This window comes from Hyperolius riggenbachi, chromosome 7 (genome assembly GCF_040937935.1).
Source record: "Hyperolius riggenbachi isolate aHypRig1 chromosome 7, aHypRig1.pri, whole genome shotgun sequence".
NCBI classification, from domain to species: domain Eukaryota; kingdom Metazoa; phylum Chordata; class Amphibia; order Anura; family Hyperoliidae; genus Hyperolius; species Hyperolius riggenbachi.
This window is the reverse complement of record NC_090652.1, coordinates 320,056,766-320,080,373: the sequence shown is the minus strand read 5'-3', so window position 1 is coordinate 320,080,373 and position 23,608 is coordinate 320,056,766. Positions and strand designations below refer to the sequence as shown.

Genomic DNA, 23,608 nt, shown 5'->3' with positions numbered 1-23,608 from the left:
TGACACTTCTGTGCTGTGGAAAGTGGGGGACTCCTGAATCAACATTCTCTCACTGCAGGCTGCATCTTCTTGTGGGGGTCTGAGGGAAGCTCAGCTGCCTCTCTCATTCTATTAGCTGGAGGGAGGCACCAGAAGTAAGAAGAGAGGGAGAATGAGACTGTTTATATTATGCGGGCTTCCCTGGCTGAATACACAGCTCAGTGCAGGAAGGGGGGGGTGTTCCAGGCACCCAGAATAGCCCCCTCCATTCGCCAGTGCAGGGGTGCACACCCAGCCAAGCATGCACAGAACCCCATAACTAGTGCCGATTGCCCAGATTACCGGGAGTAGTAGCACCAGAATGGAGGGGCTTTCAAAGAGGATGATGGGGGAGTACATGGTCTTTGTGGGGCTGGAGGAAGCCAAGGTAAGTATAGATAATGTCCCATCTCAGGTACACTTTAAATATATTTCAAATATATTGCCTTCAGGTGTAACTACAATCTGGCATAAGCATAAAAAGTGTTTCTAAGCTTCTCATTACCTAGTCACCCTATCTGCCTTTTTGATCTAAAAATAATGTGATCTTTCAGAAATAACATTTCCCCCTTTAGTCACAGCAGCTAGCGTGGAACCAGCCATCTTGCATAATCATGTAATATCCAGTTCTACCAGAAAGCTTTGAAGCCAGGAAAATATAATTTATGTGATTTGACCTTGCACACAGAAGCCTAATGCTATAAATGGGCTTCTTCTTTCTTACAGTCAGAGATAAAACCACATTTTCTGGAGAGCACACAGCTAAGGCTCCCAGAAATAAAACCAATAAACCCTTTCAGGTGCTTAATACAGTTTAGAACTTCTTATCATGTAGCTAAACTATTAAAGTAGAGGTAAAATTAGGCTACAGTTCCGCTTTCAAGTGAGTCATGTAATGGGAGTGAATCTACATACCGTACAGTCTTCAATATTCTTCTGAATTAGCTTGACGGTCAGGCCTTCATTAGTCATTACGGTTTTGTCATTATGTCCAGTCACTTGTGCTTGTGGCTTTTCCACCATATTTATGCCAGTCTGAGGCTGCAGTGCTGCAGAGGCCTCAGCTCTTTGCTTGCCAAATCTGACACTTGCAACTTCAGAAAAAATCCTCACAGTTTCATCAATCGTGTCTACAAGGTTTATTGTCCGCAAGGCGCTCTTTAGTCCTGGCAGCTCCACATAGTCCTGTATGGCTACCATTATGTTTTCAATGCATGGCTTTAGAGGGAATCCAAAAACACCGGAGCTGACGGCTGGAATTGCTATTGATCTGAGTCCTCTCTCGGAAGCCAGCTGTAAACTGCTGGTAATTGCCTTTCTTAGGAGACGTTCACATCTTGATGCTGATGTTGAATCCCATCGAGGACCAACTGTATGTATAACCTGCTTGCATGGCAAGTTACCGGCACCAGTAATGACTGCATCACCGGTGGACAATCTACCATCTCTCCTGATTATACGATCACTCTCGTCTTTAAGTTTCTGCCCTGCTGCATCCTGAATAGCTTTTGCCAGACCCCCAATATGTTGCAGGTCTTCATTGGCTGCATTGACAATAACATCTACCTTGTGACGGCACAGGTCATCCTTATATACAGAGAGGGTAATGCCATTGGGGAAAGTCACTTGATACCTGAGTTTGCCTGTTGGATTGTAGTCTCCACCAGCCTCTAAACAGATCACACACTTGAATTTTGTCTGTGCTGCTGTTAGAAGCTCCTCTTCCTTATCCTTACAATATTTTTTGGCTCCAGGTTTATCAATACGCAGAGTATCCAAATGAAGTGAGGATATAATGTTCTCAAGGAGTGATGAAGCCTCTTGGACCTGCATTCTTGGACCTGACAAGCATAGGCCGTTCCGGTTATTAATCACAATAACATCATCTTGTAACTTCTGCCACATCTCCCTCCTTTCCTCCTGGATGAACTGCATCACTGCCATTGACTTAACAGAAATATCTCTTTGTATTGTGGTGTTTCTCTCCATAAAGTCACTGACTTGTTGGTAACAGTCTTGTACGACTGAAGACAGACCGGCAATAACCACATCATCAGGTGCTCCAGAAGTACATTCCAGGATCAGAACTGAGCTTTTCTCTGCATTAAATGCCTCAAGCAGATGTGAGTTAAGACTTCTCCACTCTGGAGATCTTAAGAGTCTCTTGTCTTCAACAGGAATTTGTCTACAGAGAAGTTTTTGGTTGATTTGTTTTTCAGCCTCTATCAGGTCTTCCTTGGTGTAAGCGGTTAGTTTAACAGAGTCATCCTCAATTTCCATCAGTGCATTAATATTGTTTCGTAAAAGTATCCGCTCTGATAGCTCTTCATTATCAGTGCGCACCAGGAACAGAATGAGGTGTGGATTTATCTGGATGGATTTAGATTTCAGTTCCTGTTTCATGTTGAGTATCTCACATTTGGCAGTGAGAACCTCATCTCTCAGTCCAGAGAGTCGAGCACGCTTTGTAGGTACATCATAGACAATCTTCAGCTGTGGGACTTGCTCCAGTATCTTCTTCTGTAGGCCACTGTTGCAGATAATTTTATAGAGTACTGGGGACATGGCTATGGGCTCTGTCACACCTCGAGTCTTTCTTTCTATCTGACTTGTGGTTTCATCTATAAGTTTTCTGAACATTGGATCAAGCTTTGTAACGTCCTTGGACAGTCCTGCCAGGAAAACCTTCTCTGTGGGAAAGTCAGGCTTGATTAGCACACCGTCATATGTGGGGCTACCCACATGTTCTCTAAAAGCTTCCCAGACTAACTGATCCATTTTATACTCTATGACTTTGTACTTTGATATGAGAAGTGAGAACGTGTTATAAACCTCATCTTTCCACTTCAGGAGAACCTTTGTCATGGTCCTGAGTTGAGTAGACAGAGAAGGAGGGAAGACTAGTTTGAGAACGGGGTTTTGGTTTCCTAGATCTGGCCAGATGATCTCACAGTGTTTACTCTTCATCTTCTCATCCATGCTGGCCCTTAGGTCACCATCATTCATGATGTGTTCCAGTATGTATGGACTGATTGGGAACTCTATAGGTTTAGGTATTTCTATACGAGGTCCTCTCCTTCCATAGAGTGTTACACGCAGCAGTGGGTAGTATGGATACACGAATATCTTTGTCTTGCAAAACACATGCTCCATCTTCAGGACTCTCTTTACAGCTGGAAGAGAAGGAAAGAAGTGGAGAGGTCATCACGGTAACACAACCAACATGGCATTAAAAGTCTAGTTCTTTCTACTAGATTCATCATTGTTAAGAGTAAAAAACGATCTACTGCCATCCATACACTATACAACGAGTTGAGGATAAAGGTAACGGATTAATATATTTCTGAACTTGTTTACGTGATCTACAACCCCGTATCATTAAATATCAGAAGAAATCTTGTCTAATATGGATTGCACGGCCACCACTACTGTTGACCTTCCATTTTCCAGCAAAAATCAGAATCCAATGCAAAAAATAATAATAAAGTGAAATTTTTATTTAATGTTGCATGTCATTTTAATTGTGATGCGTTATTTTGCCCTTTCTCATGCCCATAGACTTCAATGCTTTGGTGTTAAAACATGGTTAGACCACCCACTGGTAGCAGGATTTCTGCGAATCCTTCAGGATGGCTTACACAGGAGAGGAAGCTGGCTTTCTCCTAAGGAAACACAACAACCAATCAAAATTAATAGCACCCTATAAAACTCCACCTCTTGTCACCATACCTCAGTTATGTCACAGGAAACTACAAGTAAATGGTTTGATTTCCTAAATGATTTTGTGGGGCATCTAAATACTGTAAAACGACTCACTTTACATCCAAGGAGTGTAACCTGGCTTCTTTTTCATCTCCTGGTGGGTCAGAAAATAAATGGAAACTCAATTTCCTGTTCACGTTGAAATCTTGTAGCTACTTGTGGTAGATATGATGGGTCTGTTCTGAAAGTTATCCTTTCTTGCTAAACCATCATATAGGGATCCTTTACTGATAATGCTGGAATGTCGATAAATCTACGAGCTGAAGTAATGGCCACCAAAAATACAGTTTTCACTGTTCACTACTTTAAAGAGGTCAAAGGTTCAAATACTTGGCCTGTTAAAAATTTTAAAAACTAAGGAAAGATCCCTAGGAGGAACTAGTTCTTCAGCACTGGTCTATATCTAGTAACTGACTTTAGAAAATCAAAAATCGCCTGATTCTTGGCTAACGTTTGATTCAAAAAAAAGAGAAAGGCTGCAGCCTGCACCCTTACAGTGTTGGGTGATAATACTAAATCAACCCCATCCTGCAAAATTCCAAAATAGAAGGTATATAATGTCTGATATTCTTTTTTATTTTCCATGTTTAACAAACATTCCAAACATTAAAGACAGTTCGTCTTAATTACTCTGTCCAAGAACCTACTTCTTTTAAAGGGAAGATCCGCGTTGAACATAAAAAAAAAAAAAAAACTGCATTTACCTGGGACTTCTTCCAGCTCCTGGCAATCGATCTGTGCCCTCGCCACAGCTCCTCTCCCTCTCAGCATCCAGCGGTGAAGAAGCCAACCTCGCCAGGTCGGCTTCATGTGCGCTCCACGGCGCGGGTCACGTGGTATACGTGACCTCACCTGGTCTCTACTGCACAGTTGTAGTAGTAGTTCTGCGCCTGCGCAGTGGAGACCCGATTACGTCCCTACACCACGTGACCCCCCGCTGTGGAGCACACGGAAGCCGACCTGCAAGTTGACCTGGCGAGGTCGGCTTCTTCACCGCTGGACGCCGAGAGGGAGAGGAGCTGCTACGAGGGCACAGATCGACTGCCAGGAGCTGGAGGAAGCCCCAGGTAAGTGCAGTTTTTGTTTTTTTTATGTTCAGTGTGGACCTTCCCTTTAAGGGATTTCCATTCAAAAGCCAAGTGGAATTTCTGTGGTTCTGGATGAAAGTTTTCCCCTTGAAACAACAGGTCCTCCCTGTCCGAGAGAAAGCAAGGTCCTTTAAACCCCAACTTCTGGTTGGATGGATTTCTGGCAAATGGCCCTAGTCCATGCAGGCACGAATTTGACCAAGCATACATTACACCTCCTGGACTTAAGGCTTAGTGCTAAGAGGTGGAGTTTATAGGGTGCGGTTGATTTTGATTGGTTGTTGTGTTTCCTTGGGAGGAAGCCAGCTTTCTCTCAGCCGCCATGAAGGATAAGAAGATAAAATGGCCCCTATGCAATTCCCTTTTTCTCCTAGGAGATAACAAATTATCTGTAAAATGGCTTTAAAACCACCAGCAAGCAAGAAAACACTGAGAATAATTTTGATAGAACTTTTTCAACCATGCTTTGATAGTTTTTTTAACAGCAAAATGCTGAAAAGTTGTGGTAAAAAGGAAGATGAAAAATCACCTCCTCGGAGAAAACTCAGGAGAAATAGTGAATTGCATATGGACCAATGTGTTTTCTCTTGTCCAGTGGATTCCCCGAATGTAATTTTGTATAATTTGTGAAAAATATGCAAAATCAAGATTATCCACAAAATTGTAACTTGGATTAGAATCATAACTGTGAAAAATTATGTGATGACTCACAAAATGGAAGTTACCCATTATGATGATCAACACTGACCACCACACTGCCAAGTCTGTAAGAGACAGCGGCTGCACTGAATGGCTCAAGGTCCAAGATAAAAAAAGATAGTATAAAAGTTGCAACTACACAGAATTATTCGCATCTCATTGACCATCCCTAACCAGAAAAGTGAGGAGGCGGGACCAGGAGAGGTAAGAGGCGGACCTGAAGAGGGAGGAGCTGGACCAGGAGAGAAGAGAAGCGGACCTGAAGAAGGGGAACAGATGAGGGATAAGGCTAGGTCCACACTAGACACAGTTGCAGGACGGACACTGCAGTCCGGATCAGGGGAAGATTAGGGGAAGTACCACCGTACTGCAAACTGATGAAAGTGCATCAGTTTTGCATCAGTTTTGCATCAGTTTCCGTTCAGTTTTTCCCTGACAGAAAACGTCTCCATCATTAGGAAGGAGTGGGAGGATTTTTTTGGGCCAATCATAAAGCTCAGGCTATCCGTTTTCACATCAGTTTTTTGCCTGTGGAGCTGGAGATGCGTTTTCTCATTGATTTTCACTACCCCTGCGTGTATCCGTGGTCCTGATCCGTTGCGTGAAAATGCAGCAGATCCGGACCTTCCGTTCAGGTTTTGAAAACGGGTTCCCGCAAACGCAGACGGATCCATTTTTTACTTGGGTGAGGCTGGCTGCTATTTTGAACATTAGTATCCGGGACTCCGTTTTTCATCAGGTTTGAAAACGCAGCCACGGATACGTTTCCGGACCTAGTGTGGACCAGGTCTAAGACAGACCTGAAAAGGGAAGATGTGCACCAGGAGAGAGAAGAGGCGGACCTGAAGAGGTAGGAGGCGGGCAAGGAGAGGGAGGAGGCGGACCAGAAGAGGGATAAAGTGGACCAGACAAGGCAGACCAGAAAAGGGAGGAAACAGCAAGGAGAGGGAGGAGGCGGACTAGAAGAGGGAAGAGGCCGACCAGAAGAGAGGGAGGAGGCCGACCAGAAGAGAGGGAGGAGGCCGACCAGAAGAGAGGGAGGAGGCCGACCAGAAGAGAGGGAGGAGGCCGACCAGAAGAGAGGGAGGAGGCCGACCAGAAGAGAGGGAGGAGGCCGACCAGAAGAGAGGGAGGAGGCCGACCAGAAGAGAGGGAGGAGGCCGACCAGAAGAGAGGGAGGAGGCCGACCAGAAGAGAGGGAGGAGGCCACCAGAAGAGGAAATGAAATAAAATAAAAATTACTGCATTTAGCCTTCTTCCAGGACCTTCTGGATTTAGTGAAAATATTCTGATTGCAGCTGCAGGTTTATTCATTTACTAATATTTTGCAACCTCCACTATGTTCTGATATAACTCAGGTGAAGTCTGTAAATTCCCGGCAGAGGAATTTAAAAGCCACATTTCAGATTTGTTAGATCTCTCTTGTTCCCCAGCCCAGTTGAACGTCAGTAAATAACAGCAATGTGAATATACCAGTCTGCATTGTTTTCTGGAGTCTCACAGTCCATATTATGACATACCTCTTGTATTGCCAAACTTGACCAGAGCTGCCCTTTCTTCTGCAATCACCACCACCTCCTCTACGTGTCCTCCTCCCTTTCTAGGATTCTCAAAGTAAGTTGCGAGATGTTCCTCAGATGCCACCTCTGGTAAGTTCTCCACCCTGACACTTCTAGTATCCTCCATCGTCTTCGCTGTTAGTTTGTTATGATTCACTCTGATGCTGCTGGAGAAAGCTTGGATGAATCCTGGAATATCTGAGGGGAAAAACAAAAAAAGAAAAATCTCAGGGAAACTCAACACTTAATGTGGGTTACAGGCTATTTGGCTGATTTACTAAGCTTGGAGACAAGAAGTGATCTTTGAACCTGGACTGGATTTTTCAGAAAGCTCCTTCTGTTAGATGTCAAAACTATACAGTCCTCAAAAGGGCCACTTCCCAGTATAACCAGATGTGCCCCTAGTATAAGGTAGCCTCCTCCACCCAGTATAGTAGTCAAATGTGCCCCCGGAATTAGGTAGTCCCCCCAGTATAGGTAGCCAGATGATGTGCCACCATTATTAGGTAGTCCCAACAGCAGGGTGTAATAGAGAGTTTACTCTACCCCCTCTCCCGCGAGGCCTCCTCCAGCAACATCATGCAATGAGAGGCACCACTGGAGGAGTTATAGAGAGGGGATGCTGTGACGTGACTGAAAAGAGATCCCGGCACCAACTGGTGAGTAAACTCCCTTGCACGCTCCGCTGGTGGGGGTTAGTGCTGTACCCTCACATTTCTGCACCTTGAGCCTCAGCTCGTCCCTTAGCACAGATTCTCCTTACCAATGTCACAGGTGAAGGTGACAACAGCAGCCTGGATATCAGGGATTCTCTCCACATGGAATTCCACATCCTCCATCTTATCACTGGTATTCTCCACCAAGAGGTTTAACATCTCAGCAGTGCAGCTTTCCCGGACATTCTGTATCAGGACCAGAGAGGATGAGGGTTCCTCCTGGGTCACCTCTTTATCTTGGGCAGCTGTAACTATAGAAGAAAAATATGAAAGACAACTTTACAGAAGTATGTATAGGCCATTTCTTCATATTGTGAGGGCCATAGTGAGAAAAATGTAGTACAAGTAGGAGAATAGGTGTTTTGGCCAACAGATCCATCTCTGGACACTCCACTAGACATAGCCATTCGATGAGTTCTGAGGAAATAGCCCCTGGATGGATCTAAACAATGTTCACAACTTCTGCTGGTCTTCTGGACGGACTCCAGCCTTTGCCGACATGACTGACTGGCCTATTTGAGCATGTTCATGTGACAACTCTGTAGGATGGGTGGAGTTTCCCTAAAGATGAACATTCTTCTGCGGTTAAAGACCGCCTCACGCCAATCGGCGTAAAGTTAGATGGTGAAACCGCTGTCTAGTTACAGTGCACAGGGCTGCGATCTACGGCAGCGCTCTACTGGGGACAGCCATGTCAAATCATTGTGTGCCGAGTTATACAGCCCTGCAGCGAGCACTTAAAGCTGCAGTGGCCTAAATTGTGAAAAATAGCCTGGTCACTAGGGGGGGGGGTGTAAGCCTGCAGACCTTAAAGAGGAACTGTCGCAAAAACTTTAAAATTTAAAAACACATGCAGATAAGAAGAACATTTCTTCCAGAGTAGAACAAGCCATACATGACTTTTCTCCTATGAAGTTGTCACTTACAGTAGGTAGTAGGAATCTGACATTATCGACAGGTTTTGGGTTAGTCCATCTCTTTGTGGGGGATCCGCAGCATGGCCTTTATTCATTATAAAGATATTCCCTGAAAAAGATTTATGCAAAGATGCTGGCCAGCCTCCCAGCTCATTGTGCATTTTTTTGCAGTTGGATGGAGCAACTGCCATTCACTTAGTGATTTTAAAAATAAAAGAAAACCCTGAGAACCCCCATGAGAAGATAAGCTAGTCCAAAACCTGTCAGTAATGTCAGATGTTTCTACTACTTACTGTAAGTGACAGCAACATAGGAGAAAAGTAATTTATGGCTCATTTTACTGTGGAAACAATGCACTTCTTATTTGTATATGTTTACATGTATTTAAAATTGTAAGATATTCGCTACAGAGGTCCTTTAAGTGATTAAAGGGACCCTGAGCCGTGAAAAACAAAATTGGTGCTTACCTGGGGCTTTCTCCAGCCCAACGTAGGTCGACCGGTCTCCTGGCGTTTTCCTGGCTCCTCTCCCGGCGCCGCTGTGCAATTCATCACCGACGACACCCAAGCCGAGTGTCAGGCTGACACTTCTTTATCGGTGACGCTCGTCGTCATCACGTGTGGAGTGACCGTACTGCGCATGTGCGGTTTTCTAATTCTAAACCACGCATGCGCAGTACTGTCACACCAGCGGACGTGGCGACGAACGGGGGACCCGCTGACCTACGGTGGGCTGGAGAAAGCCCCAGGTGAGTACCGATTTTGTTTATTTTCACTGCTCAGGTCCCTTTTAAGTTAACAGTTTTGTTGTCCATTATTCTAATCTAGAATAGGCAACGAAGAGGTTTTGGAAAAATGGTTAGATATTCCTTGAGAGGTATACCAGGAACATTTAACCAACATGGTAGCTGGGAGGGAGCATAAAGGCCCGTACTCACGGGCTGCAAAACTCGCCTGTCGCCAGCACACGTGAGCGTGTGGGCGACAGGCCGGCGACAGCTTCTCGCCAGGTCCCTCCGCGTACACATGCGGAAGAGGGACCAGCGGCAAGGCGGAAGCTGTCGCTGACGTTCCTCCTCCCCCCGCCGGAAGCTCACCGGAAGGTCTGTGAACCTCAATGGAGGTTGCTGTCGCTAGTCCGCGTACTCACACGGACTAGCGACAGTTGCGGCGGGGGGGCAGCGGCGACTGTCGCCATGCGATTGAAAGTTTCAATCGCATGGCGACATAGCGACGAGCGACAGTTCGGGGTGCGCGCGCGTGCGACGGCCCATACTCACGGGCGACCTGTCGCCGCAACACGCGCGCGCCGCGTGTTGAGGCGACAAAAGTCCCTCGTGAGTATGGGCCATTAGGTCAGGGTAGAGTGATTTTATCTCAAAGCTGACTGAACAAAGACTAATCTCTGACAATCTCCTGTATGTTTGTCAGGACAAACATTACAGCCAACAGCTTCTTGTTTTCCTGTATTTCTGGCTAAGGGGATGAGGAAAAAAAAAAAAAGAAAAAGAAAAAAGATTCCTCACCTTTAACAGACTGGCCGGATTGAGGAGCCTGAAATCAGAGGAACACCGGTGGGTTTAGATCACAGTTTTAATAGCTCAGCCCCCATCAATCTGTAATATGAATATTTCCATACTTCTACACCATGTAGACCAAATACTTCTGTGTCAAACATCTCTCAAGTTACAGCAGGAAAGAGTCTTATTTATCCAGATCATGGCTTATCCAAAGAAATGTAAGCTAATATCTCGTGGAAAACCTTGAGTGTTCTACTCTTACAAACAAAAATATAGCACCACACCTTTCTCATTTCAAAGATGAAGTGAAAGAAACACCCAGACAATGATATGCACACATACTGTAACTCTCCCACTTCAGATAACAGTCTAAATGCGTAATGAAACTCAAAAGACTGAGCCAAGAGCCTGTAAAGGGCACGCACATGTACAGTGTGTCGCCAATATTAATCACTGCTTAATCATTAGGGCGATACTGCAGAGAACGAGTACTATACAAGAAAGCTACTCGGCAATAGCCAGACAACTTGTAGGAGGAGCGGAGACAGGGCAGAGCAGGGAAGTTCTTACTTGATCGGTGCTTAGGAAGGGGGTAAATATGCTAGATTCGTTGCCTAATGACCACCTCACTTAAATTGCCTCTAGCATGTGTCTGAGACTTTAGACTAGTAAACGGAAATGCATAAAGTATACAAAACTACTCTAGGGCAGGAGGTCCAAGTGGTTTCTGGTGGTCAACATAAGCAGATGTGGCCCCATCTCCTCCCGGTTCTCAGGAAGCCCTCACCGTCACCAGAAGATCTAGTAGATGGTTTCTAGTAAGACTAGACACTGTTATTAAGAGTCACACTGTACAAGAGGCATTCAAAAATATAAAAACCATAAAAAGTAGGGTAAAACCATTAGATCCGTTTTTGGGAGTAAGTGGAGGATTGTTACATGTAAGTGTCTGGATATTCCCTCACCTTCTCTGAACTGAGGAAAGTTCTGTAAGAAGGCATGAAATGTCTTCTGATCTATGAGAACAACCCATGCCAAGCAAAAGCTACTTTATATTCCCTTGGATAATCCTCAGAGATGCAGCATCAGCAGTGAACACAAGTTCTACAAGACCCGACTAAGGGCTGCAGCACATGACCTGCATTTCTGCATATTATTATAAGTATTATTGTAGACTTAGGGGTCTCTCGGCTCTTCTTTGTTAGGTGTGATACCCCCTGGTTGACTTGCCTTGGGTAACGGTTTTGTTTCATTAGTGTTGGGGTTCCCGACATTCCACACAGTGATGTTCAGCTCTAGCTTCTCCCCATTTGGCAGCTTCAGCTGATGGGTCCCTCTCTGGAGGACGCGGTCACGGGCTGGAAAGGCAGAAAATAAAAAAAATAAGGTCACACAGATCCTCCAGAAGGACCTGCAGAGGGGGCGGCATTGTTCTATACCCCGGTACCTGGACAATGCTACATTGCAGGCCTCCCTCTCTGATGACCACATTGTGTCTCCAGCACCTCACACAACTCCCTCATATAAAGTCTATCCTAGATTGTGGGTTGAATGTGAATTGAATGAATTCAGAATTCTCTCTCTGGATCATTCAGTAGAGGTCCAAGAAGAATTATGAATAAGGATGGTCAACCAGATTCTGATAATTCTGCATCTTGGAATAAGACCACTCAGAAGCAGTGATGGCTTCATCTGTTTGAGCCATTCCAAGCTGCCTAAATGATAGCATGGGGCCTCCTTGGTCCCCAAACCACATGAGGGTCACATGACTGGGAGCCAGCAAATGGCAGCAGAGAGTTTTCTGCTGTGAAGCAGGAAAAAAAAGTTAAACATGCTCCCACTACTCTACATGGCGGGAGAAGGCGTCGGGGACGGATTATGTGAGCAACCGGGGAGGTTTTTTTTGCCAATTGGCTGCACATGCGGTTGGGGAGAGGGAGGGGCCCCTAAAGCCTCTGGGCCCCCTGTGACTGCAAGGGTGACAGGGGTGAGTGCTACACTCATATTCTACTATTGGACAATGGGTAATATCATAGAACTCTGTCATTTTTACTGACATTTTGCTGTCCCCCTGACCTGATACCATTCTCACTTGAACCCTCCCCTCCAGTGATGCCCAACCCTAACCTACCCGTTGTGCCACAATCCCCGACAATATAAGTGCTGTCTTCCCCGCTAAATACTCCCTCCATCAATATCCGAGCTACCAAGTTACAGGGCTGGTGCACACCAAGAGGGGTTCTGAGTGTTTTTAACACGCTTGCGAGGGGAACCGATTGGCTAATGAAAGTGAATGGGCTGGTGCACACCAGAGCGGCTCGTTTTTTCCACAAACGCAAACTAGGTTCCTGCAGCATTTTTGCGGTTTTCTGAGGCGTTTCTATCTGATGTTAAGTATAGGAAAGTGGAAAACTGCTCTGATCTAGTGTTTTTCAGGCGTTACAGCTTTACTGTAACAATATGTAAACTCTGCTACACAAAAACACTCCAAAAACGCTCGGCATGTTTAGAAAATCTCTCTAAACATGCCTAGCATTGCTCTGAAAAACCTCTTCAAAAACCGCTAGCGTTTGCGGATCAGCTAGAGGTTTATGGTGTGCACTGGGCCACAGTTATTATCGGGACTACACGGTGACCATTTTACCAGACGGCCACTCCGTGCCGTCAGCTGGTAGGTGCTTGGCACCAACGGACATAGAAGACAAGTAACAAAGGTGATCCAGCCAGAACCACAAGGCGGTATCTCAAGGTGTGTAAAATACACTTGGGCCACGTAGGGCCGGACACTTGCCCCAGCTGAGTGCACATCCCCTTCACAACGAGTGTCAGGCACTACACACCTCATCTCTTTTACAGCATTACCCTGAGAAAGTAGCCCAGGATGGTCCACGAATATTGAAATATTCCCTAAAGGACACAGATAGAATTGTAAGGGCCACAAGTTCAGACAAAGACACTTAGGTGACTTCTCTACGCTGAGATATAACAGCAGCTGTGATCTCTGGGCTGGCAGCTGGGTGCTCCGAGCACAGCAGAGAGTTAATCTATAACTACACACTGCTGACATCAGGAGACACGTTAGAGCTAGCTGGAGGCGCACAGAGGGGAGTCACAAGTACACCGGCCAGGGAGGAGTAACTGACGTCTAATCCAGGAACATGAAACACAATCGCCATAACACTGGGAATAACAGAAACTACAGCTGTTACTGTATGTGAGAAACGCAGCCCCACACACGGCTATCTGATCAGAGGCTACAGAGAATTCTCCATAACTGATATATATGCTCAACTCCATTCCATTATATCACAGAACATCGTGAACCCCACACTCAGGGCAGCCATCATGGGGGGGGGGGGGGGGGCTGGGCCTCCCCAAAGCACTGGAAGGGCCGCGTGTTCTGGCTTCTGGCCTGTGGCTCACTAACCAGCAAACCGCGTTCCAGCACTGAGAGAAGGGAGACATCAGCACTTGAACGTGGGGAGCAGATGAGTGAGGCCGCTACAGCGGACTTTCTATACTATACTATATCTGGCTACAGGCTACCTATACTGGGGCACCACCTATATTTGGCTACCTACATTGGGGCACCACCTATATTTGGCTACCTATACTGAGGGCACCACCTGTACCTGGTTACCTACTATACTGGGGCACCACGTATACTTTACTACTTATACTGGCGTGCCTATAGCTTGCTACATATACTGGGGGCACCTGTACCTGGCTAACCTATACTGGTGCACCACCCATACCAGGCTACCTATACCGGGGCTCCACCTATAGTTGAATACATATACTGGGGGCACCTGTATCTTGCTGGCCTATACTGGTGCACCACCCATACCAGGCTACCTATACCGGTGCTCCACCTATAGTTGAATATGTATACTGGGGGCACCTGTATCTTGCTGGCCTATACTGGGGCACCAGCTATACTAGGCTACCTATACTGGGAGCATCTACACCAGGCTACTTATACTGGGACACCACCTATAGCTGGCTACTTATACTGGGGGAACCTATACCTGGCTACCTATACTGGCTCCAACACTGAAAAAAAGAGGCATGCACAGTGTGATTCGGCAAAAAGTGGGCGTGACCATGGCATGTTGTGGGTGGCGCCAAATACTAGCTAAATACAGGTAGTCCCCGGTAAACAAATGAGATAGGGACTTGAAGATCCGTTCTTATTCTTTATCGGTTCTCTTTTGTCCCCCTCTTTTCTCCCTGTGCCTCTTTTGTCCACCTCTGTTCCCCTTGGGCCTCTTTTATGCCCTGTGTTACCTCTTTTCCCCTTCTGTCTCAGCTCGTCCCCCTGCCCTAGCCAGGTAGAGCAGGGTTACGGGAAGATAGCACCCGAAGCCCTGTACTGGAGACTATTTTTGTCTCCAGTACAGGGCTTCGGGCACCATCTTCCCGTAAGCCTGCTATTCCATTCAGCGCGGGAGAAATGCAGGAGCACGATCGTCAGGGGAGCTGCGCGCCAGAGGCTGGCCAAGTGAGGGGACTTCTGTCAGCTGAGTAAATTTTTTTTTTTGCAGGTGAAATGTTGCCCACATTGCATTATTTTCTGCTGACATGTTGCCCACATTGCGTCTATTTCCTGCTGAAATGTTGCCCACATTGCGTTTATTTTGTGGTGTCTGGGGTAACTGTTGCTGCATTTATTATTTAATGGTCATAGTTGGCTATATTTGACGCTTTTGGGGTTACGGTATACTATTAAATAGCATCACACAGTTTCTGCACACCCATGATGCGAATCCTCGTTTCACACATCATGGCGGAAACACTGCTTTCTTATGCCCCGCTGTTACATCATTACATTAGCTCCGCCCATACAATATCATGGCAAATCCCATTTTTCCGTGCAAAAATCTGGTCACTGTAGTGTACCCCCTCTCCAGCACTCACCCTCCTGCTACTGAAAGTATAGGAGGCTGTACCCCCTCTCCAGCACTCACCCTCCTGATCCTGGAAGTATATGAGGCTGTACTCCTCCTCCAGCACTCACCCTCCTGCTCCTGGAAGTATAGGAGGCTGTACCCCCCCCCCTCTCCAGCACTCACCCTCCTGCTACTGAAAGTATAGGAGGCTGTACCCCCTCTCCAGCACTCACCCTCCTGATCCTGGAAGTATATGAGGCTGTACTCCTCCTCCAGCACTCACCCTCCTGCTACTGGAAGTATATGAGGCTGTACCCCCTCTCCAGCACTCACCCTCCTGCTCCTGGAAGTATATGAGGCTGTATCCCCTCTCCAGCACTCACCCTCCGGCTCCTGAAGGTATATGAGGCTGTACCCCCTCTCCAGCACTCACCCTCCTGCTCCTGGAAGTATATAAGTCTGCACCCCCCTCTCCAGCACTCACCCTCCTGCTCCTGGAAGTATATGAGGCTGTACCCCCTCTCCAGCACTCACCCTCCTGCTCCTGGAAGTATATGAGGCTGTACCCCCCTCTCCAGCACTCACCCTCCTGCTACTGGAAGTATAGGAGGCTGTACCCCCTCTCCAGCACTCACCCTCCTGCTCCTGGAAGTATATGAGGCTGCACCCCCTCTCCAGCACTCACCCTCCTGCTCCTGGAAGTATATGAGGCTGTACCCCCCTCTCCAGCACTCACCCCCTGCTCCTGGAAGTATATGAGGCTGTACCCCCCTCTCCAGCACTCACCCTCCTGCTCCTGGAAGTAGATTAGGCTGTACCCCCTCTCCAGCACTCACCCTCCTGCTCCTGGAAGTATATAAGGCTGTACCCCCTCTCCAGCACTCACCCTCCTGCTCCTGGAAGTATAGGAGGCTGTACCCCCCCCCCCTCTCCAGCACTCACCCTCCTGCTCCTGCAAGTATATAAGGCTGTACCCCCTCTCCAGCACTCACCCTCCTGCTCCTGGAAGTATATGAGGCTGTACCCCCTCTCCAGCACTCACCCTCCTGCTCCTGGAAGTATATGAGGCTGTACCCCCTCTCCAGCACTCACCCTCCTGCTCCTGGAAGTATATGAGGCTGTACCCCCCCCCCTCCAGCACTCACCCTCCTGCAAGTATATGAGGCTGTACCCCCTCTCCAGCACTCACCCTCCTGCTCCTGTAAGTATATGAGGCTGTACCCCCTCTCCAGCACTCACCCTCCTGCTCCTGGAAGTAGATAAGGCTGTACCCCCTCTCCAGCACTCACCCTCCTGCTCCTGGAAGTATATGAGGCTGTACCCCCCCCCCCTCCAGCACTCACCCTCCTGCTCCTGGAAGTAGATTAGGCTGTAGCCCCCCCCCCCCTCCAGCACTCACCCTCCTGCTCCTGGAAGTATATGAGGCTGTACCCCCCTCTCTCCAGCACTCACCCTCCTGCTCCTGGAAGTATATGAGGCTGTACTCCCTCTCCAGCACTCACCCTCCTGCTCCTGGAAGTATAGGAGGCTGTACCCCGCTCCAGCACTCACCCTCCTGCTACTGGAAGTATATGAGGCTGTACCTACTCTCCAGCACTCACCCGCCTGCTCCTGGAAGTATATGAGGCTGTACCCCCTCTCCAGCACTCACCCTCCTGCTCCTGGAAGTATATGAGGCTGTACCCCCTCTCCAGCACTCACCCTCCTGCTCCTGGAAGTAGATTAGGCTGTACCCCCTCTCCAGCACTCACCCTCCGGCTCCTGGAAGTATATGAGGCTGTACCCCCCTCTCTCCAGCACTCACCCTCCGGCTCCTGGAAGTATATGAGGCTGTACCTCCCTCTCCAGCACTCACCCTCCTGCTCCTGGAAGAATATAAGGCTGTACCTCCCTCTCCAGCACTCACCCTCCTGCTCCTGGAAGTATAGGAGGCTGTACCCCCTCTCCAGCACTCACCCTCCTGCTACTGGAAGTATATGAGGCTGTACCTACTCTCCAGCACTCACCCGCCTGCTCCTGGAAGTATATGAGGCTGTACCCCCTCTCCAGCACTCACCCTCCTGCTCCTGGAAGTATATGAGGCTGTACCCCCTCTCCAGCACTCACCCTCCTGCTCCTGGAAGTAGATTAGGCTGTACCCCCTCTCCAGCACTCACCCTCCGGCTCCTGGAAGTATATGAGGCTGTACCCCCCTCTCTCCAGCACTCACCCTCCGGCTCCTGGAAGTATATGAGGCTGTACCTCCCTCTCCAGCACTCACCCTCCTGCTCCTGGAAGAATATAAGGCTGTACCTCCCTCTCCAGCACTCACCCTCCTGCTCCTGGAAGTATAGGAGGCTGTACCCCCTCTCCAGCACTCACCCGCCTGCTCCTGGAAGTATATGAGGCTGTACCCCCTCTCCAGCACTCACCCTCCTGCTCCTGGAAGTATATGAGGCTGTACCCCCTCTCCAGCACTCACCCTCCTGCTCCTGGAAGTAGATTAGGCTGTACCCCCTCTCCAGCACTCACCCTCCGGCTCCTGGAAGTATATGAGGCTGTACCCCCCTCTCTCCAGCACTCACCCTCCGGCTCCTGGAAGTATATGAGGCTGTACCTCCCTCTCCAGCACTCACCCTCCTGCTCCTGGAAGAATATAAGGCTGTACCTCCCTCTCCAGCACTCACCCTCCTGCTCCTGGAAGTATAGGAGGCTGTACCCCCTCTCCAGCACTCACCCTCCTGCTCCTGGAAGTATAGGAGGATGTACCCCTCTCCAGCACTCAGCCTCCTGCTCCTGGAAGTATAGGAGGCTGTACCCCCCTCTCCAGCACTCACCCTCCTGCTCCTGGAAGTATATGAGGCTGTACCCCCCCCCTTTCCAGCACTCACCCTCCTGCTCCTGGAAGTATATGAGGCTGTACCCCCCTCTCCAGCACTCACCCTCCTGCTCCTGGAAGTATATGAGGCTGCACCCCCCTCTCTCCAGCACTCACCCTCCTGCTCCTGGAAGTAGATCAGGCTGTACCCCCCTCTCCAGCACTCACCCTCCTGCTCCTGGAAGTATATGAGGCTGTACCCCTCTCCAGCACTCACCCTCCTGCTCCTGGAAGTATATAAGGCTGCACCCCCCTCTCCAGCACTCACCCTCCTGCTCCTGGAAGTATATGAGGCTGTACCCCCTCTCCAGCACTCACCCTCCTGCTCCTGGAAGTATATGAGGCTGTACCTCCCTCTCCAGCACTCACCCTCCTGCTCCTGGAAGTATATGAGGCTGTACCCCTCTCCAGCACTCACCCTCCTGCTCCTGGAAGTATATAAGGCTGTACCCCCTCTCCAGCTCTCACCCTCCTGCTCCTGGAAGTATATGAGGCTGTACCCCCTCTCCAGCACTCACCCTCCTGCTCCTGGAAGTATATGAGGCTATACCCCCCCCCCCCTCCAGCACTCACCCTCCTGCTCCTGGAAGTATATGAGGCTGTACCCCCCTCTCCAGCACTCACCCTCCTGCTCCTGGAAGTATATGAGGCTGTACCCCCTCTCCAGCACTCGCCCTCCTGCTCCTGGAAGTATATGAGGCTGTACCCCCCTCTCCAGCACTCACCCTCCTGCTCCTGGAAGTATAGAAGGTTGTACCCCCCCCCCCCCTCCAGCACTCACCCTCCTGCTCCTGGAAGTATAGGAGGCTGTACCCCCCCCCCCTCCAGCACTCACCCTCCTGCTCCTGGAAGTATATGAGGCTGTACCCCCTCTCCAGCACTCACCCTCTGGCTCCTGGAAGTATATGAGGCTGTACCCCCTCTCCAGCACTCACCCTCCGGCTCCTGGAAGTATATGAGGCTGTACCCCCTCTCCAGCACTCACCCTCCTGCTCCTGGAAGTATATGAGGCTGTACCCCCCTCTCCAGCACTCACCCTCCTGCTCCTGGAAGTATATGAGGCTGTACCCCCTCTCCAGCACTCGCCCTCCTGCTCCTGGAAGTATATGAGGCTGTACCCCCCTCTCCAGCACTCACCCTCCTGCTCCTGGAAGTAGATTAGGCTGTACCCCCTCTCCAGCTCTCACCCTCCTGCTCCTGGAAGTATATGAGGCTGTACCCCCCCCCCCCCTCTCCAGCACTCACCCTCCTGCTCCTGGAAGTATATGAGGCTGTACCCCCCTCTCCAGCACTCACCCTCCTGCTCCTGGAAGTATATGAGGCTGCACCCCCCTCTCTCCAGCACTCACCCTCCTGCTCCTGGAAGTAGATCAGGCTGTACCCCCCTCTCCAGCACTCACCCTCCTGCTCCTGGAAGTATATGAGGCTGTACCCCTCTCCAGCACTCACCCTCCTGCTCCTGGAAGTATATAAGGCTGCACCCCCCTCTCCAGCACTCACCCTCCTGCTCCTGGAAGTATATGAGGCTGTACCCCCTCTCCAGCACTCACCCTCCTGCTCCTGGAAGTATATGAGGCTGTACCTCCCTCTCCAGCACTCACCCTCCTGCTCCTGGAAGTATATAAGGCTGTACCCCCTCTCCAGCTCTCACCCTCCTGCTCCTGGAAGTATATGAGGCTGTACCCCCCCCCCCCCTCCAGCACTCACCCTCCTGCTCCTGGAAGTATATGAGGCTGTACCCCCCTCTCCAGCACTCACCCTCCTGCTCCTGGAAGTATATGAGGCTGTACCCCCTCTCCAGCACTCGCCCTCCTGCTCCTGGAAGTATATGAGGCTGTACCCCCCTCTCCAGCACTCACCCTCCTGCTCCTGGAAGTATAGGAGGCTGTACCCCCCCCCCCTCCAGCACTCACCCTCCTGCTCCTGGAAGTATAGGAGGCTGTACCCCCCCCCCCCTCCAGCACTCACCCTCCTGCTCCTGGAAGTATATGAGGCTGTACCCCCTTTCCAGCACTCACCCTCCGGCTCCTGGAAGTATATGAGGCTGTACCCCCTCTCCAGCACTCACCCTCCTGCTCCTGGAAGTATATGAGGCTGTACCCCCCTCTCCAGCACTCACCCTCCTGCTCCTGGAAGTATATGAGGCTGTACCCCCTCTCCAGCACTCACCCTCCTGCTAGTATATGAGGCTGTACCCCCCTCTCCAGCACTCACCCTCCTGCTCCTGGAAGTAGATTAGGCTGTACCCCCTCTCCAGCACTCACCCTCCTTCTCCTGGAAGTATATGAGGCTGTACCCCACTCTCCAGCACTCACCCTCCTGCTCCTGGAAGTATATGAGGCTGTACCCCCTCTCTCCAGCACCCACCCTCCTGCTCCTGGAAGTATGTGAGGATGTACCCCCTCTCCAGCACTCACCCTCCTGCTCCTGGAAGTATATGAGGCTGTACCCCCCTCCCCAGCACTCACCCTCCTGCTCCTGGAAGTATATGAGGCTGTACCCCCTCTCTCCAGCACTCACCCTCCTGCTCCTGGAGGTATATGAGGCTGTACCCCCTCTCCAGCACTCACCCTCCTGCTCCTGGAAGTATATGAGGATGTACCCCCCTCTCCAGCACTCACCCTCCTTCTCCTGGAAGTATATAAGGCTGTACCCCCTCTCCAGCACTCACCCTCCTGCTCCTGGAAGTATATGAGGCTGTACTCCCTCTCCAGCACTCACCCTCCTGCTCCTGGAAGTATAGGAGGCTGTACCCCCCCTCTCCAGCACTCACCCTCCTGCTCCTGGAAGTATATGAGGCTGTACCCCCTCTCCAGCACTCACCCTCCGGCTCCTGGAAGTATATAAGGCTGTACCCCCTCTCCAGCACTCACCCTCCTGCTCCTGGAAGTATATGAGGCTGTACCCCCTCTCCAGCACTCACCCTCCGGCTCCTGGAAGTATATGAGGCTGTACCCCCTCTCCAGCACTCACCCTCCTGCTCCTGGAAGTATATGAGGCTGTACCCCCCCCCCTCCAGCACTCTCCCTCCTGCTCCTGGAAGTATATGAGGCTGTACCCCCCCCCTCCTCCAGCACTCACCCTCCTGCTCCTGGAAGTATATGAGGATGTACCCCCTCTCCAGCACTCACCCTCCTGCTCCTGGAAGTATATGAGGCTGTACCCCCTCTCCAGCACTCACCCTCCGGCTCCTGGAAGTATATAAGGCTGTACCCCCTCTCCAGCACTCACCCTCCTGCTCCTGGAAGTATATGAGGCTGTACCCCCTCTCCAGCACTCACCCTCCGGCTCCTGGAAGTATATGAGGCTGTACCCCCTCTCCAGCACTCACCCTCCTGCTCCTGGAAGTATATGAGGCTGTACCCCCCCCCTCCAGCACTCTCCCTCCTGCTCCTGGAAGTATATGAGGCTGTACCCCCCCCCCCCCCTCCTCCAGCACTCACCCTCCTGCTCCTGGAAGTATATAAGGCTGTACCCCCCTCTCCAGTACTCACCCTCCTGCTCCTGGAAGTATATGAGGCTGTACCCCCTCTCCAGCACTCACCCTCCTGCTCCTGGAAGTATAGGAGGCTGTACCCCCCTCTCCAGCACTCACCCGCCTCCTCCTGGAAGTATATGAGGCTGTACCCCCCTCTCCAGCACTCACCCTCCTGCTCCTGGAAGTATATGAGGCTGTACACCCCTCTCCAGCACTCACCCTCCTGCTCCTGGAAGTATATGAGGCTGTACCACCCCCTCCTCCAGCACTCACCCTCCTGCTCCTGGAAGTATATAAGGCTGTACCCCCTCTCCAGCACTCACCCTCCTGCTCCTGGAAGTATATAAGGCTGTACCACCCCCTCCTCCAGCACTCACCCTCCTGCTCCTGGAAGTATATGAGGATGTACCCCCTCTCCAGCACTCACCCTCCTGCTCCTGGAAGTATATGAGGCTGTACCCCCTCTCCAGCACTCACCCTCCGGCTCCTGGAAGTATATAAGGCTGTACCCCCTCTCCAGCACTCACCCTCCTGCTCCTGGAAGTATATGAGGCTGTACCCCCTCTCCAGCACTCACCCTCCGGCTCCTGGAAGTATATGAGGCTGTACCCCCTCTCCAGCACTCACCCTCCTGCTCCTGGAAGTATATGAGGCTGTACCCCCCCCCCTCCAGCACTCTCCCTCCTGCTCCTGGAAGTATATGAGGCTGTACCCCCCCCCCCCTCCTCCAGCACTCACCCTCCTGCTCCTGGAAGTATATAAGGCTGTACCCCCCTCTCCAGTACTCACCCTCCTGCTCCTGGAAGTATATGAGGCTGTACCCCCTCTCCAGCACTCACCCTCCTGCTCCTGGAAGTATAGGAGGCTGTACCCCCCTCTCCAGCACTCACCCGCCTCCTCCTGGAAGTATATGAGGCTGTACCCCCCTCTCCAGCACTCACCCTCCTGCTCCTGGAAGTATATGAGGCTGTATCTCCCTCTCCAGCACTCACCCTCCTGCTCCTGGAAGTATATAAGGCTGTACCACCCCCTCCTCCAGCACTCACCCTCCTGCTCCTGGAAGTATATGAGGATATAGCCATCGCTGCAGTCGGTGTCTCGGAACTCACAGTCTCCTCCACCAGATTTGCTCTTGTTCTGGAGATACAGCAGAAGTTTGTTCTTTATCCTCTTCAGTCTCTCTGGTCCATCTTGCCACAGGAGGGCCAGGGGGTGCCGGTAGTCGCTGTCCCCCATGGCACAGGCAGTGTTCCTGAGCAGGAAGTTTCCTGTGGATATGTGTACGTTGCTGATACTGGGCGTGGGACATAAAATGTCTTTCTTGAAACTCTTACTTTCAGTTTCCTTTCTCGGAAATCAGAGCCATCTCTCCTCCTCCTCCTGCTGCAGGAAAGTCCCTCAGACCAGAGGAGGAATCCCAGCTGCTGCCACCACAGCTGACTAATAACCTACAGCCATGATTCTGGGGCAAAGCTGTCACTTCTTGGGCTGGGCTCAATCATGGAACAACCACTGGATACACTCAGACATGCAAACAAAAATAAATGTAACCATAATAAAATCACACAACCTCCTACCGCGTACGTTAAAAAAGGGCGCCGGGAAAAAAGGGCGCAGGGTTTTAAAAGATAATCATGAATAACGTTTAAAAAAAATTGTGTTATATTTCGTTTAAAAATAATGTTTTATAAAGTTATAAATCATTAAATAATGTGTATAAAATCGGCAATTTTAAAAAAACGTTAATCTTCCCTGTTTAAAAATTGAAATTTATAATAACGTTTTATAAAACATTAATAAGAATTTTACTAAAGCTATACCTAACCCTACTGTCACACAGAACCCTCCCTGTACCTACCCCTAACCCCTAGACCCCCCTGTTGGTGCCTAACCCTAAGACCCCCCCTGGTGGTGCCTAACCCTAAGACCCCCCTGGTGGTGCCTAACCCTAAGACCCCCCTGGTGGTGCCTAAACCTAAGACCCCCCTGGTGGTGCCTAAACCTAAGACCCCCCTGGTGGTGCCTAACCCTAAATCTCCCCTGCTGGTGCCTAACCCTAAGACCCCCCTGTTGGTGCCTAACCCTAAGACCCCCCTGGTGGTGCCT

General features: G+C 50.0%; 1 protein-coding gene across 1 annotated transcript in view; it reads right to left on the bottom strand.

The window, feature by feature from the left end:
* Positions 1-22,859, bottom strand: part of LOC137525261 (protein mono-ADP-ribosyltransferase PARP14-like) — a 70,156-nt gene extending 47,297 nt beyond the window's left edge. Inside the window, exons 1-6 of the mRNA XM_068246285.1 lie at positions 22,549-22,859; positions 11,509-11,636; positions 10,285-10,312; positions 7,890-8,093; positions 7,088-7,324; positions 934-3,191 (exon numbers count right to left, since the gene is read on the bottom strand). Coding sequence (XP_068102386.1) covers positions 934-3,191; positions 7,088-7,324; positions 7,890-8,093; positions 10,285-10,312; positions 11,509-11,636; positions 22,549-22,738 — 3,045 coding nt within the window. The 5' untranslated portion in view covers positions 22,739-22,859. The remainder of the gene's footprint in view (positions 1-933; positions 3,192-7,087; positions 7,325-7,889; positions 8,094-10,284; positions 10,313-11,508; positions 11,637-22,548) is intronic.
* Positions 22,860-23,608: the final 749 nt, after the last annotated feature.